The 14348-nt window shown below is 41.5% G+C and overlaps 1 protein-coding gene across 1 annotated transcript in view; it reads left to right on the top strand.

Annotated features, from left to right (window-relative positions):
- shq1 (SHQ1, H/ACA ribonucleoprotein assembly factor) overlaps positions 1–14348 on the top strand; it is a 39170-nt gene that overhangs the window by 6823 nt on the left and 17999 nt on the right. Inside the window, exons 4-9 of the mRNA XM_029502106.1 lie at positions 493–621; positions 739–899; positions 998–1110; positions 1194–1291; positions 9052–9209; positions 9679–9732. Of these exons, the coding sequence (XP_029357966.1) occupies positions 493–621; positions 739–899; positions 998–1110; positions 1194–1291; positions 9052–9209; positions 9679–9732 (713 nt within the window). The remainder of the gene's footprint in view (positions 1–492; positions 622–738; positions 900–997; positions 1111–1193; positions 1292–9051; positions 9210–9678; positions 9733–14348) is intronic.

Below are 14348 nucleotides of genomic sequence, written 5' to 3'. Positions count from 1 at the left end.
AACATTGTTACTGATGCTCAACCAAGTTGCCCAGCGTTTGAAAATTAACAACTGCTGAGTTAAGCCATTTTGCCATTTTTTTTTTCGAATTGGTTAATAAATCCAGTTATTTCATACATACTTATCTAAGTCCCATTTTAATTTAATTGAGTCATCGGGAGTTATTCTGCTGGGAAGTGATGAAATTATGTGATTTAAGGAACAGTTCGAGGCAATGTCGTGCTTACTGGTTTTCCATTCCTACGTATTTTGCCTGGTGTTAGCAATAGACTCAAACACAGTTAAATTCCATCCATCCATCCATTCATCTTCTACCGCTTTTCCGTTTCTGGGTCGTGGACAGTTAAATTCTTTAATAAAAGTAATAAAAGTAAAGTCTTAAATAGCTTGTGAATGGTGCAGAAACCTCAAACGTATGAAATAACAAACAGCTGAGATATATATAGGAGATCTATATTAAAAATAATCCCTTCGTGTCCTAAACTGCTCTAGGTCTCTTCACACTTCGAGTCCCTAAAGAGACACCAGGGGAGCACTTTGAGGGACTCCAGATGCTGACGAGTCTACTTGCCCCAAAAGGCTCCCGTTCAGCTAAACCATTAGTAGAGGATTTAAGCACAGGTAAGTCAATTCTGTGTATGAGTTACTGAATATCAGTCCTTTGGACCAAATGGGCAAACAAGTAGCAAGGAAGTTTCTCAATGTTAATCAACAACCAATCAAAATTTGGTTTCAAAGGATTCAGTCAAGGGGCAGAAAATTATGAAGAAGATGATGAAGAAGACTTTGACTGGCAGGTTGAGCAAGAAGTGTACATGGAGAGCTCTGAGGGAGAGCTGGGAGCCCAGCAGAAGTACGGTTTTGGCAATCAGAGATCTGGAGTTTTTGCCAGGTTACAGGTGAGATCCACAAATAAAGTTTCTCCCGTAGTCCTTACATGGATGCAATTAGACAAACGTAAAGATTATGTGACAAAAATGCTGTTATGTCTGAACAGGATGAGCTCAGTGATGTGATTGATGTCAAAAACCCAGAAGGAACAACAGCAGCAGAGAGGAGACAGGCGAGGCTAGAGGCAGAGGCATCTGCTTTTTCACCTGACCACTACCTGTGGGTTTATCAAAGAGAGCTGCTGAATCTGGCTGTTCTTGTTCTCGGATATTTTTGTCAGCTAACACCCTGTCTCACCTTAGGGCTGATTTGTTTGAGGATGATGAAGTAAAGAGACTGTTGAAGTTTAGACCATGGTGGACAAAGCTGAGTCCTTCCCCAGAGCTGGAGGGAGAGGCTGGTGAGTTTGTGTTTTCCTGTCATGATCTTTTTTAGACGTCATTTTTATCAAGTGAAGTGTGTGTGTGTGTGTGTGTGTGTGTATGTGTATATATATATATATATATATATATATATATATATATATATATATGCAGGGGACAGGTTACTGAAGTAAAAGCATTAACAAATCTTGCATTCAAAATCCTAGTAAAAGGGCAATATGTGTTGGGATATTACTCCCTTCTTTCCAGACACTTATGTAAGTTCAGGGAAAACATACTCCTTACGGGAAGGCCCCAGACTTGGGATTTGAACCACTGACTCCCAGGTTGTGAAGTCCAATCCATCCCATCTGCAGACACAACAGTTCCATAATTGTGCTATTGCAGCTACTAGAGCCAGCAATAGCTTTAATGACTTCTTATGAAGCTTAAGTCTAATAGTCTAATGGCCCCCAGCCCAGGGGTCAGGCCCCTCCTAAGAGTTCCAAGATAAATTTGAGAGGTCATGAGACCCTGATTAAAAAGACAAATTTGTCAGTGACAAATGGCTCAGCCGCACTCTCGCTTTTTTGGTTCATCACAAATTAATAAAGCTGGAAACCACAAATTTTATCTTTCCTAATGTACTGAATTTAAAAAGCCAACTGTGATTTTTGTTTCTTTCTTTTTTTCTTTCTTTCTTGTTGTTTTTTGTTTGGGTTTTTTTATGTAAAATCTGACAGAATTTCATTGTGAAAAGTGACAGCTACCTGAGGCAATCAGTTCACATTGGTGAAATACACTATATAAAAGTATTCACTCACCTGCCTTGACTTGCTTATGAACTACAGTGACATCTTTATACATGGGGTTTAATATGATGTTGGTCCACTCTTTGCAGCTATAACAGCTTCAACTCTTCTGGGAAGGTTTAGGAGTGTGTTTATGGGAATTTTTGGCCATTCTTCCAGCAGCGCATTTGTGAGGTCACACACTGATGTTGGACAAGAAGGCCTGGCTCTCAGTCTCGATTCTAATTCATCCCAAAGGTGTTGTGTTGGGTTGAGGTCAGGACTCTGTGCAGGCCAGTGACGTTCATCCACACCAAACACTCCCATCCATGTCTTTATGTACCTTGCTTTGTGCACTGGTGTACAGTCATGTTGGAACAGGAAGGGGACCATCCCCCAACTATTCCCACAAAGTTGGGAGCATGGAATTGTCCAAAATCTCTTGGTGTGCTGAAGCATTCAGAGTTCCTTTTACTGGAACTAAGGGGCCAAGCCCAGCCCCTGAAAAACAACTTCACACCATAATCCCCCCACCACCAAACTTTATACTTGGCACAATACAGTCAGACAAGTACCGTTCTCCTGCCAATCGCCAAACCCAGACTCGTCCATCAGATTGCCAGATGGAGAAGTGTGATTCGTCACTCCAGAGAACACATCTTTGCTGCTCTAGAGTCCAGTGCTTTACTCCACTACATCCAATGCTTTGTATTATACTTGATGATGTATGGCTTGGATGCTCTGCGACCTCTGCGCACTATGCGCCTCAGTATCCGCTTACCCCACTACATCATTTTACGTTGCCGATCACTTGTGGCTGAGTTGCTGTTGTTGATCGATTCCATTTTGTTATAATAACACTGGCAGTTGACTGGAATATTTAGGAGTGAGGAAATTTCACAACTGGATTTGTTGTGAAATGGCATCCTATCGCAGTACCACGCTGGAATTCACTGAGCTCCTGAGAGCGACCCATTCTTTCACAAATTATTGTAGGAACAGTTTGCATGCCTAGGTGCTTGATTTTATACACCTGTGGCCATGGAAACAATTATTTGGATGGATGAGTGAATACTCACAATATAGTGAGTATCATAGTATATGGCAATATAGTGTATATTCCTGTCTGAGATGTAGTGGGGATACAAATTCAAATTCAAGTAAAATTCAACACCTTCAAACAAGCAAGTTCCAGGACCGCACAATGTTTCTTTGTACATGAAGTGTGTTCTTCGTCATACTCACTTTGACACCTTTTCTGCTTAGTTGTTTTTTTTTTTTTTAATCCTTCACACATCTCAGCAACTATCATGTTTTATTATGTAAAGTTTTTCAAACAATGAAGTTACCAACACAGTAATGACTGAAGGCTACCAGAAGGTGGCATGAAGTTGCAAAAATTCAGAGGGCAATCATGCATTGTCTATGATTAGTCTAAATTAAAACACTCTTAATGACTGTTTTATTACCCCTAGTGTACAATTCCAAAACTTCCACTAATAGAATAATGAACAGATCAACTGTGTGTGCAGAGATTCAAACAGGAATGTCTGGGCTTTATGTCTGCCAGGCACAGACATTGTTCTCTGACAGTATATTAATCCCCGAAGGACACAAGTCTTTTTGCTGCCCGGCTCCAGAGGAAGGTCAGAGCTCAGCCAGCCGGCCTGAGCTGAACTCTCTGCCAAACAACCTTTGGGCTCCTCAGTAGGAAAGACACTTGCCATTATGAGAGATTGAACTTGGACCTGCTTTAAATCACTACATCTCTCTGGTGCCTGTTGACCAGTTTAAGCAACCACCACTGCTGAGTTATAATGTCACAACTCCCCTCAAATATAGTTCTGTCTTTTCGCAATCATTTCCTCCCTCCCTGCTTGTTGGCTGGAGCTTTCCAGCTTCACCTTTCCGCTCAGCCCTTTGTACAGGCACGGTGATTCATGAAGCTTCAGCACTCTGAGAGACTGTTTAATTGTGCCAACCAGCTCCGCTAACAACCTGCTAATTCCTGCACTTCCACTGTTTAAGCAGTGCGCGTGGCTCACAGCCATATGCGGAGTACATGGGTGCTGTTCACTTGAGAGAGGATTTAGATTAAACAGATAGCATTATCACAGGAGGGAATGCTACCAGTCACAATTCTGCCAGTACATGGGCTCCGATCGCAGACAAACAGCCATCAGGCAGCTACACAGAGGCCATTAGCAGCACTCTGAGTTTATCCTCCCAAGAACATTATGGTTCTCTGTAGCCTCACCGGCTCTCTTGCCTCATTCTGCATTCGAAGACAGAGTGGCACAGTCAGGAGCCCAGGCGTAGATAAATGGGCCAAATTAAACTTAATGGCTTGATTGACAAGTGGAATAGCATTAGCCTCAGCTGAGTGTGAAAAATGGCGGCGGTCAGTAGATTCAAACAGCTTGCAATCAAATCGTCCAAAGCAGGCTTGTGATTTTAACAGTAATATAATTCAAATAGGGGCAGCACAGCAGCATAGTCCTTAGCCCTGTTGCCCCACAACGAGAAGGTCGCACACTCGGTTCCCAAGCCTGGGGCCTTCCTGTCATGCTTTCTCCAGTACCCCCTGCAACTTGGAAACAGATAAGCGATAGAAGATGAATGGATGGATATTTTAAATAGGGAAGGACAACTCTTCCATGTGGGTTTTCAGATTTTGCCTTCCTTTCTCTTCACTCGTGCTGTGTCTGATGTATATGTCAAGTGACAGATGGAGGTGGTCACAAGTGCTAATGAAGTAGAAACTGGCCCCCTTTGTGCTCTCCAGTGTCATGGCCAGCACACTGACAGGCCCCAGCTGCCCACTCAGGGCCTTAATTCACACACCAGTTCAGGCTAAACAGTTCTGACAACTTAGCCTCGCTACCTGCTACACATTGTTTGGGCTGAGTTTCGAAATCTGGCCTTTGACCCAAGATTGCCTTCTGTTGTTTCAGGCTGCTGATGTACTACCCAAGTTTATGCCATGAGCAGACGATATTATTAGATTTTACTTTGATTTATATTTTACATTATCATGGCATGCATGTACACTAAATTAATCGTATCTGCCATCCAAGGTCACATGTTGACCCATCGACATGGCTAAATTCTAGGAGCATTTTCCAAAGCCCCAGCAGTATTTTGACAAAGTATATTTACTCCATGCCATCAGGCCATCTGGACCTGTAGAGAGCAGCGACGAGCTGGGCTGTCTTTCCAACTGGTGGAAATTAATTTGTAATCAGGAGATGCCCTCATACACGCTGGCTAAAATTGATTAGCCCCATAGTGGAGAGGAATTAATATGGTGTTGGGTAAATCTATCAGGTCTGCTCACCTCAACTCTCTTCACTCCAATACTTTGGCTGCAGAGTTAATAGAGAATACATCACAGTCATTAGGTTGCTGTGTCCACCTTGCAAGAGGTCAAGTCCTCTATTTCTGTTTATATTCATTTATTTAGTTTTTAATTTTGCTGTATAACATTTGGCGAAACATGTTTCCACTTGTATTTCCAGAATGATGAGCTTTAAATACGTGTATTTCATGTCAGCGTTTGTATATTTTTCCGTTACGCTTTAATTCCTCAAATGTTTGTGTGTTTCTGCATTTGTGTACTATATGTATTCATGTGTGTGTGTGTGTGTGTGTGTGTGTGTGTGTGTGTTTGGGTTTGGGTGACGCTGGATGGATTTTTACTTGCATGTCTGTTGCTTTTGACTGTATTGACTGTCGTTTTTTTTTCTGCAACACTTTCATTGCCTCTCAGTGTGTGTGTGTGCAGGCAGATGTTGGTGCACACACTCTACTTCTACTTCTACTTCTGTTTGTCCCTGCCGCCATGGCTGCGCCAACACAGGACTCAGTGCTCAGGTAGCATCTGAAGGGAGCTAAAACCTGATGTAATGCAGTGGGAATCTCCCTCCCAGCAGAGCCAAGTTCCCACTGCAGCCAGAGACATCATCCTGAAACGCTGTGTGTGTGTGTATTTGTATGTATATATATATATTGTGTGTGTGTGTGTGTGTGTGCGTGCGTGCATATTCTCACATCAGCCATTGCACACCATTGTGTCTCACTCATCAGGGGCTCAGTGCAGGGACTCGTCTCTCCTCATGCAGAGAGAGGGATTGCTTTCAGCTGTTTTCTAAGCTGCTGGAGGGGGGAAAAAAAGCAGTTGAGTTACAGCGTGTTCCTGCAGACACTCAGAGCGCCTCTCAATACTGAAAGATGCAGTAGCTTAAATGGGATTGAAGGCTGTTTGTGTTGCCCCATTAGGCCTGCCACAGATCCTCATTAAGCAGATGTCTCTTTCAAAAGGCTGGAGTTGGTGAATTAACAAAGGGTGAGAAAGCATAGGTTTTGAGATGTTTGATGGGATAGAGGCCCGTTTTGCTTCTGCTGCTTATCAACCTCAGTCAGGTGCCCTGTAACAAGGCACTTTGACCCCAGCTGCTCTAAAATAACAGTTCATTGGCCAAGAGGGGAAACACCTTAACAACAGGAAAATGGCCAGGTCTCGACTTCTTTTTCCTTTGTGTCTGCATACAGACAAACACACACACACACACACACACACACACACACACACACACACACTGTACATCAGAGGGGCCATCTGCTGAGATACACAGATTCCCTCAGATTTTAAAGTAATTGCTTTTCAAGACACATTACTGATTTGAGATGTTGTTGTAAAACTTAACTTAAGTAATTATAATATTTTGTCAGATGCTTCTTGTTTTTTGTTTTTTTGTTTTTTTTTTCCTCCAGTTATTCAGTTGTGTGGATATAGAGAAAAAGTTTTTACCGGGCTTGAGTTGACACATGATCCTGCTTGTGATCAGAATTGGACAATTTTCAGCTTGATGGCTCACTGGCCAGTGGATCAGATGCATCTGATTTGTTGTGGTCACATTTTCTCCCATACACCACATGACAATTCATGTTGTGCGCACACACTTACAAAGCATGGCATTGCCATTTAAGCTCATAATTTGTAATAGCTTTTAGGCCAAAGTGGGCCATGAAGGACAGCTGTGAAAACAGCCAAAACAAAAGTAATCACTCAACACGTCCTATTTCCAGAAGCTAGTAAAGGCAAGGTAGCTGAACCTAGTGCCACTCTGCACCGTGACACCTTTACGTGATGCCTACCTCACTCTGAAGTGAGGTAGGCATCTGCTGCTTGCAGGCTTGTGTGTCTGCACCACTGCTGTTGGCTGCTGTTTCTCAGATAAAGACCATCAGTAATCAATAATCATCCCTCACAATGTGTGTCATAAAGCACTCAAGTGCCTGTGAGCAATCACATGATTTTTGTGTACACTCACTCTGAAAGAGAATGAGAGCACGCTACTCACCTGTAATGTAATTGTTAACAGAGTATGTTTTATTGTAAGCATAAAAGTAAATAGTTTGTTAAGGAAAAGTTGGCAAAAATTTGTGGAGCTGTCAATTTTAGCTCAGACAAGAAAATAGCGGTTGAAGAATCCCTTTACACATCTGATGCTGAGTGGAGAGGCTGAGGAAAAAGGTCTGTGTCATATAGCGGTTTCAATGTGCTGACTGCAGTTTGAGGAGTTGGAGAAAACCAAAATGTTGAAGCTGCCATTTATGCTTCATGTCCAAACATTGAACATCTTTGCTGCACCCTTTTATTCCTGCTTCATTCAGGCCTAAATAGCGATACAGAAAAGCTATACAGACCTGTCCCAGTCATCTTGCATCACATGAAGAGAGACAAGAAATGAAATAGAGAAAATGATATGTAGTGTACACACACACACACCCATAAAGGATTCCATGCATCTTTGTCCCAATAAGAAATACCCTTCTAACCTGATATTAAGTTCCAATGTTGGTGATCCAATCTCAAATGAGTTTCTAATTGAGATTGGATCTAAGGATCGAAGGTCCGACGACTACTCAAGTTTTCTACCTCGATCTCATTAGCCCCAACATAGTTTCATAATTAGCCGAAAATATTTCAGTAACTCAAATGGATAACACTTCACTTTCTTGTAGAGCTTTATACTGTGCATTACCACCGCTGTCTCTCGGATTCACACACTCTGTCACCCACTCACATACACCTACACGTACATAGAAACACATTACTGACAACAGATCTGTCTGATTAAAAACAACACGTGCTATTATCTGCACATAAAGCGAGTGAGATCTGATCAGAAGTGCTTCCTTATGATTCCTCTTAAAAGACACATGTTAGTAGATCTACTTAGAGCAGACCACTTATGCCAGTATTGCCTGTTATTGCAGGTCTAAAAAGGGCCAGCGAGAACTGGATCAAAGTTTTCTGAAATATTGACATTATGGGCTTTATTAAAATGAGTATCGGCCTCGGAAGTCCTTACCATCTTTGTTTCATTACGCACCATAGCCCTCACTGTGCAAACACACTGGCACACCTACACAGAAGCACACGCTTGCCTCAGATCCCAGCCTCCTACATGTACTTTTCCCAGGAAGCACAACACATATTAACATGAATTAGTGGGAAATGCCAGAATCTCAATCAAAGCATTTAACCCCACTTAACAAGCTACATTTTCTCCTAAAGTGTGAGGCTGGTTGCAGAGAGAGAGAAACAGATATGTTTTCTTATTCAGACAGCTTAGTGCAGACATAATCTTTGTAAGACTTAAAATACTAAACCCACTTTATTAAGCTGTTTTTATCTGATTATTGTTATAAATAAGTTATGCCTTTTATCTTGTTTCTGTATGATTTTACTGAGAAATCATTGGTTTGTTTTACCACCTTGTGGTTTAAAAGTGTGCTCAAATGATGATGGCTTGGTTTGTAGAGTCATTCGCTCACTCTGTCTTTATCTCGGATATGTATATATGCAAAGGAGCCTATGCAAGTCAATAACCGCAGTTGCTGCTCCTCACACCCACCACTGGATCTTCTTTGCACCTCACTGTTCCTCAGCTCTTTTAAAATACATGTGTGTTGACAGTCATATCCACTCTGTCATGCAGCTGTGTCATTCACTGATGATGAAAAGGAGCAGCTGAGAAAATTCAACAACCGCTCCTACCTGCTGGACAAGGCATCACGTCACCACACGTGGCTCGGCCTCGCAGACATCCTGCTGCCTTATTCCTATGAAATGCGCTCGACGGAGGGAGAGCATAATGTGAGTATCTTTGTGTCTTTGTATCTGTGTGTGCGCGCGCATGTATGTGGAGAGGTAACTCCTCCTGAGCAGCACTTTGACTTGGATGACAAAGCCCTGGATCCTCAAATCCTTTAGACCTCCTTCCATTTCATTCAGCGCGTTAAGAGATTACCAGCAGATCTGAGAGCTCAGTCCAGGCCTCTTTGTGCCATTCCTCTGAAGTATCTGCAGAGGAAAGGTGAGTGGGGTGGATTTCATTGTTGAAGAAGCATGTATAAATGAAATACTAGCAATATCTGATGCAGAAAATGTTTAATTAAGGCCAACAAGTTCTGTCAAATGGGAGCATTTTAATTTCCATTTGGGACCAGACATCAGAGCAGCTGCTATCCATGCTTTTGTCTAAGCAGAATTTTTTGTGCTGTATGCTCCTGCAGTATTTCTTGTCTGTCGTTTCCCTGATGAGCTTTTCCTTGTCTCCTTACAGGTGGAGTCACCATGGACAATCAGGAAACTCAGTGGGACTCTCTGCTGGTTGGAGGTAAGTTAGCTGATGCACAAGTAAATGAGATGTGCTGCAAATGATTCACGTTCGTGATCTTATTGTTAATTAAATAGGGACAAAAGCTCGTAATCAAATACTACCGTTAAGCGGCTGTCACTTTGCCCGACATACATTTACGGAGCTTGTCAGAAATCCACATCTTCACATTTCATGTGCCTGAAATGTTTAAATTTTAACAGCTTATTTACAATGATTTCTGATGTAAACAACCCCAGCTGTAGTTCATCTGCATACTGTAAATCAGAGCTGATGATGCTGTTGGGCTGTTTTCAGACTTGTCTTGAAAGTAACAGAGTGCCAAAGAAAGCGTTTCCTGCTATGCACATGTGTATTCTCCCGACCGGGGAAAAAAAACTACACATGAGGAAATAATAAAATGCCTGATGTTGTCAGCACCTAAAAAATAACTTTTATGATAAAATAACAGCCTACTTAGTTTTTGGGGCTGCTGTGAGCCATTTAAAGTTCGGAAAAATAAGCAGGAGGGAGCTGTAGAAAATGTAAAGGTAAAGTTGAGTGTCTCCTTGTTGCTCTTCTGTCATGTGTCATGGAGCTGAGCTGAGACTGGAAAAGTCACTTTGTCTTTCCTGCTGTTTCTCCTCAATCTCACATGCTGCAGATTTATAACTGGGTCTCAAGGACATAAAATGTTTGTCAAGTTCATCATTGTTTATCACTATAAACTGTTACTGGTGATAAATCCGCACCTGGTAGTGTCTATTAATTCCCATTCCATTCTCCCATATTTTGCGGGTATATATAATGCATTTCTAAGGGCTGCAAATTTTTAGTAAACATAATCATAGTGTGGGTCTGCTTCTGTTTACCTTAAAGACTTATCCATGAATGTATTCATTCGTGTCTCTTCTTAATATTGTGTCTGTTTTTATGAAACGACTCCCCTGTTTTTGAAGCTAGCAGATAAAGGACAGGTGCTCATTGACAGATGAGACTGGCTTCCTTCAAGGTACAGATGTGGATTTAAAAAAAATGCCTGCACCTTCATGCCACCTTGCTGCGAAAAGTTTGCCGCTCTGCTGTATCCTTATCAACCATGTCCATGATTTGCTTTGCTTCAAATCAGGTTTTCCCTCTTTTCCATGCAGCAAGAGTACTTTATCCTTCTCACAGAGATAGGCCTTGTTGGCAAAGAACAGCTGTTTCAGAGAACCATACGCTGATTAGCCATTGCATTTTGCCCAAGCTAATATTGTGAAGGTTCCTTTTTTAGTAACAAAACAGTCCTGACCTGTAGAGACCTGGAGTCCACTAAATCTATGATGGTGGCATTTGGACCAATCTATTTGCACAACTTCCTTTAAATTTTGGAGGTTGTAAGGTGGGGCCTCCATGGATCACCCCTGTTTCTCCAGCAGATAAGAATGACACCTGGTGAATTTGGAGCCAGATCAACACCTTGAACTGGTTGTTGTTCCTCAAGCTCTTCCAAAACCATCGTTTCAGTTTGGCACGGTGCTTTACCATGCTGAAAGAGCCCCCTGCCTTTGGGGAACAGTGTTTCCATGAAGGGCTGGACAGAATCAACAATGATTAGGTTATTGATATGTCTCAAAAGTAACATCCACATAAATTTAGGGACCCAAGTTTTCCCAGAAAAACATTGCCCAAAGAATCACACTGACTCCCCCATCTTATCTTCTTCCCATAGTACACCCTGTCAGTGGTCATAATTTTATGACTGATCAATGTATTTTTTTTTTTTTTTCTTGTCTTGAACTTTTTTAGTTTTTAAAAGCATTTTGTCTTTATTATTTTTTAGAGTTTTCTTGGAGGCAGTTTTGTAAACAATCTGTTATTACATTGAACTGCAAACATTTAAAAGATAGACAATGTGAATATAACAAAGAATATCTTAAAAAATGTATACAATAGTTTTTTTTTCCTCTTGCCAGTCTTTGGCTTGTGCCTCAGTAGCAAACAGAGAACAGTTGTTTCGGCTGTAGGGATCTATTCTATCACATATCACAGCTTGCATGTGCTGTAAAATGATTAGAGAGGTTCTTAAGGTGACTATCACTGTGTAAATATGTCGAGAGTGACTTGAGGGTGTGAATGTGTGTCTGAGTGGCAGTGATATGCAACATATTAGCCCTTCTCCACAGTAGGGTGAATATAAAAAAACATAAACTTGGCCCCATCTGAACCAGTGTTCTTATATACCTTTCTGAAAGTTGTCAGAACAGCAGGAAAAGGTTCACACTCTCCCTCTTTCTGGCAGACAAATCACAGTTGCTCAGTCTGTTCTCAGGTCATTACACCTTTGTTCTGGTGGTTCCTGGAATGTATTTTCACTTTTTTTAATATTTCCATACAGGCACATAATTTAGGAGCTCTCAAGTAATGTTGGCTTTCTTAAACTCATCATCATCATCACTACTTATATGGTTTTTACATGACTGCACAAGTAGAAAATAATGCTTTCATCAGTAAACAATTGTAAATCAATTAAGATCAGTTGACTGATGCCTGAAGATGCTTCTTGCTCTAATGGTCCCTTCCAAGCACATGGTTTACTGAGTAATTTGGACAACAGTGCTGAGTAAAATTTCACAGTCCTTGTTCCAGCCTTGAGGAGGTTTTGCCTTTTACTCAGAAAAGTTTATCAGATTACTCTGTGTTTACTGTTCTTGGAATAGGGTCTTGTAATGTGACAATGAGCCACATCAAAGCATAAAATCACAGGCATTCCTTATTTTTCTGTGATATAGAGCCTTTTGTAGGTAACCTTTTTGTAAGATAATGTTTTCTGTCCATTCTGCATACCACTGAAGTTTTGCTTCAAACCTCCCCACTCTTTAAGGTTAAGTGTTAATCTAAGGTGAATCTGATGAGAAAATGATGCGTGACAAGTAAAGTGGGCTTTGTCTTAGAAAGGGAAAGCCCCTTATTAACATATTAAGGCTGATAAACCTGACAAAGGCCATTGGCAGAGCCGATTCTTGTAACCAATATATGCAGATTACAGATCCAGGAATTGTGGTACATCAGAACTCTGTGTAAAGCCTGATGTATGCTTAATGCACATAAACCCTTTTAGTGTCAGATCTTCCATGTAATGCCTTTTGGTTGGTGATAGTGTGTTTTCCAAAGGGATTTCAGGGCTGTAGTCTTTCATTCCGGATACCAGTGCAGCAAATTGAACTTTAGATATGGGATACTCATGCAGCTATCCAGAGCGACATTGTGTGAGTGTGAGAGTTGGCACAGACACTGAGCTGTTAATAAAGGTTACACCGATTCTGTTTCTATAGGCCGTAAAAAGTGCTCAATCTTATTTTATTGATGTGGTTGTGGTTTCTGCTGCCAGTTGTTTCTCACTTTAAATGATGATGGTAGTACATTAATTATACATCTATCTTGACATATAATGCAGTTGAAAAGGCGATCACTTATTAAGGTTAGGAACTTGTTAGAGGTCACTACACCATATATGTGGTAAATGTGTCCTCATCCACACATGATCACCACTTCTGATCAAATCACCCATCACACATTTCATTGCTAATTATAAACAAGCCAGTGAAGCAGCTTGGTGGTGGGTTTTTTTTTTCGCCAACCTTGGCCGCAGTCTGAGAGGAAGTGGCGTTCCTGCTGTGGTGATAGTGGAGACTGGCTGAACATTTTCCACTCGTCATTCTGCAGAGCTAAAATTCTGCCTTCATTAAAATCAATCAGGATACGTATTTCAGAGGCTGAACATTGGAATCTTATTTTATATCATCCTGTCTGATCTCAGGTTAGAAAATCCTGCATATTCAAACCATCCATCCATGCATCTTCTACCGCTTATCCGTTTCCAGGTCGCTGGGGGTGCTGGAGCCAATCCCAGCCCACTGTGAGCAAGGGCAGGTTACACCCTGGACAGGTCGTCAGTCCATCACAGGGCATATTCAAATCGAATTGGTTAATAACTTTCTGTCTGTTAACTGGCCAACATTACTTACACCTCTAGATTTCTGATTAAATTGTACATAAAAATGGTAAATGGACAAACACTCTTGACTTCAAGACAGACGAGTAAGAAGCGTTAGCAACATCTGAAGAAAAATCCAAAGATGAGAGAAAGAGAGAGGACAAAGAGCCTGTATCAACTAATTAGCATTTTGTCATCAAATTGCATCATGTCATGTCGCCAACTGACTGAGATGGCATACACTTTTTTTTTTTTTCTTCAACTAGGGTAGGAGCATGGACTTAACTAAGTATTCATGTTGTTCCTGAATGAGGTCCTAACCCTAATTACCATGGTTACCAAAGCATTCAAATAGGATCTGCAAATTAGGCAGTTTCTATAATACAAACCCAGGTCTCAACTGGAGCACGTCCTACATTCTCATCCCTAACTGACAGGTCACCTCGCTCAGTCCCAGCTCTCCTCCTCCCCCTACTCTCCTCTTCCTCCTGCTATCCTTCACATTCTACTCTACAATGGATTCCTCTCAGTCTTTGACAGCCTGCTTGTCTGTCTGTCACTGCTGATATCAGCTCTGCTTCCTCACTCCTTCCTCCTTCTGTGTTATCTCCTTTCTTCTCTCACTCTCTGTATCTCCTGACTCGCTTAACATTCTCTT

Source organism: Echeneis naucrates, chromosome 5, assembly GCF_900963305.1.
Source record: "Echeneis naucrates chromosome 5, fEcheNa1.1, whole genome shotgun sequence".
Classification (NCBI taxonomy): Eukaryota; Metazoa; Chordata; class Actinopteri; order Carangiformes; family Echeneidae; genus Echeneis; species Echeneis naucrates.
Note: the sequence above shows the minus strand (reverse complement) of the source record. Positions and strands in the feature narration are given on the sequence as shown.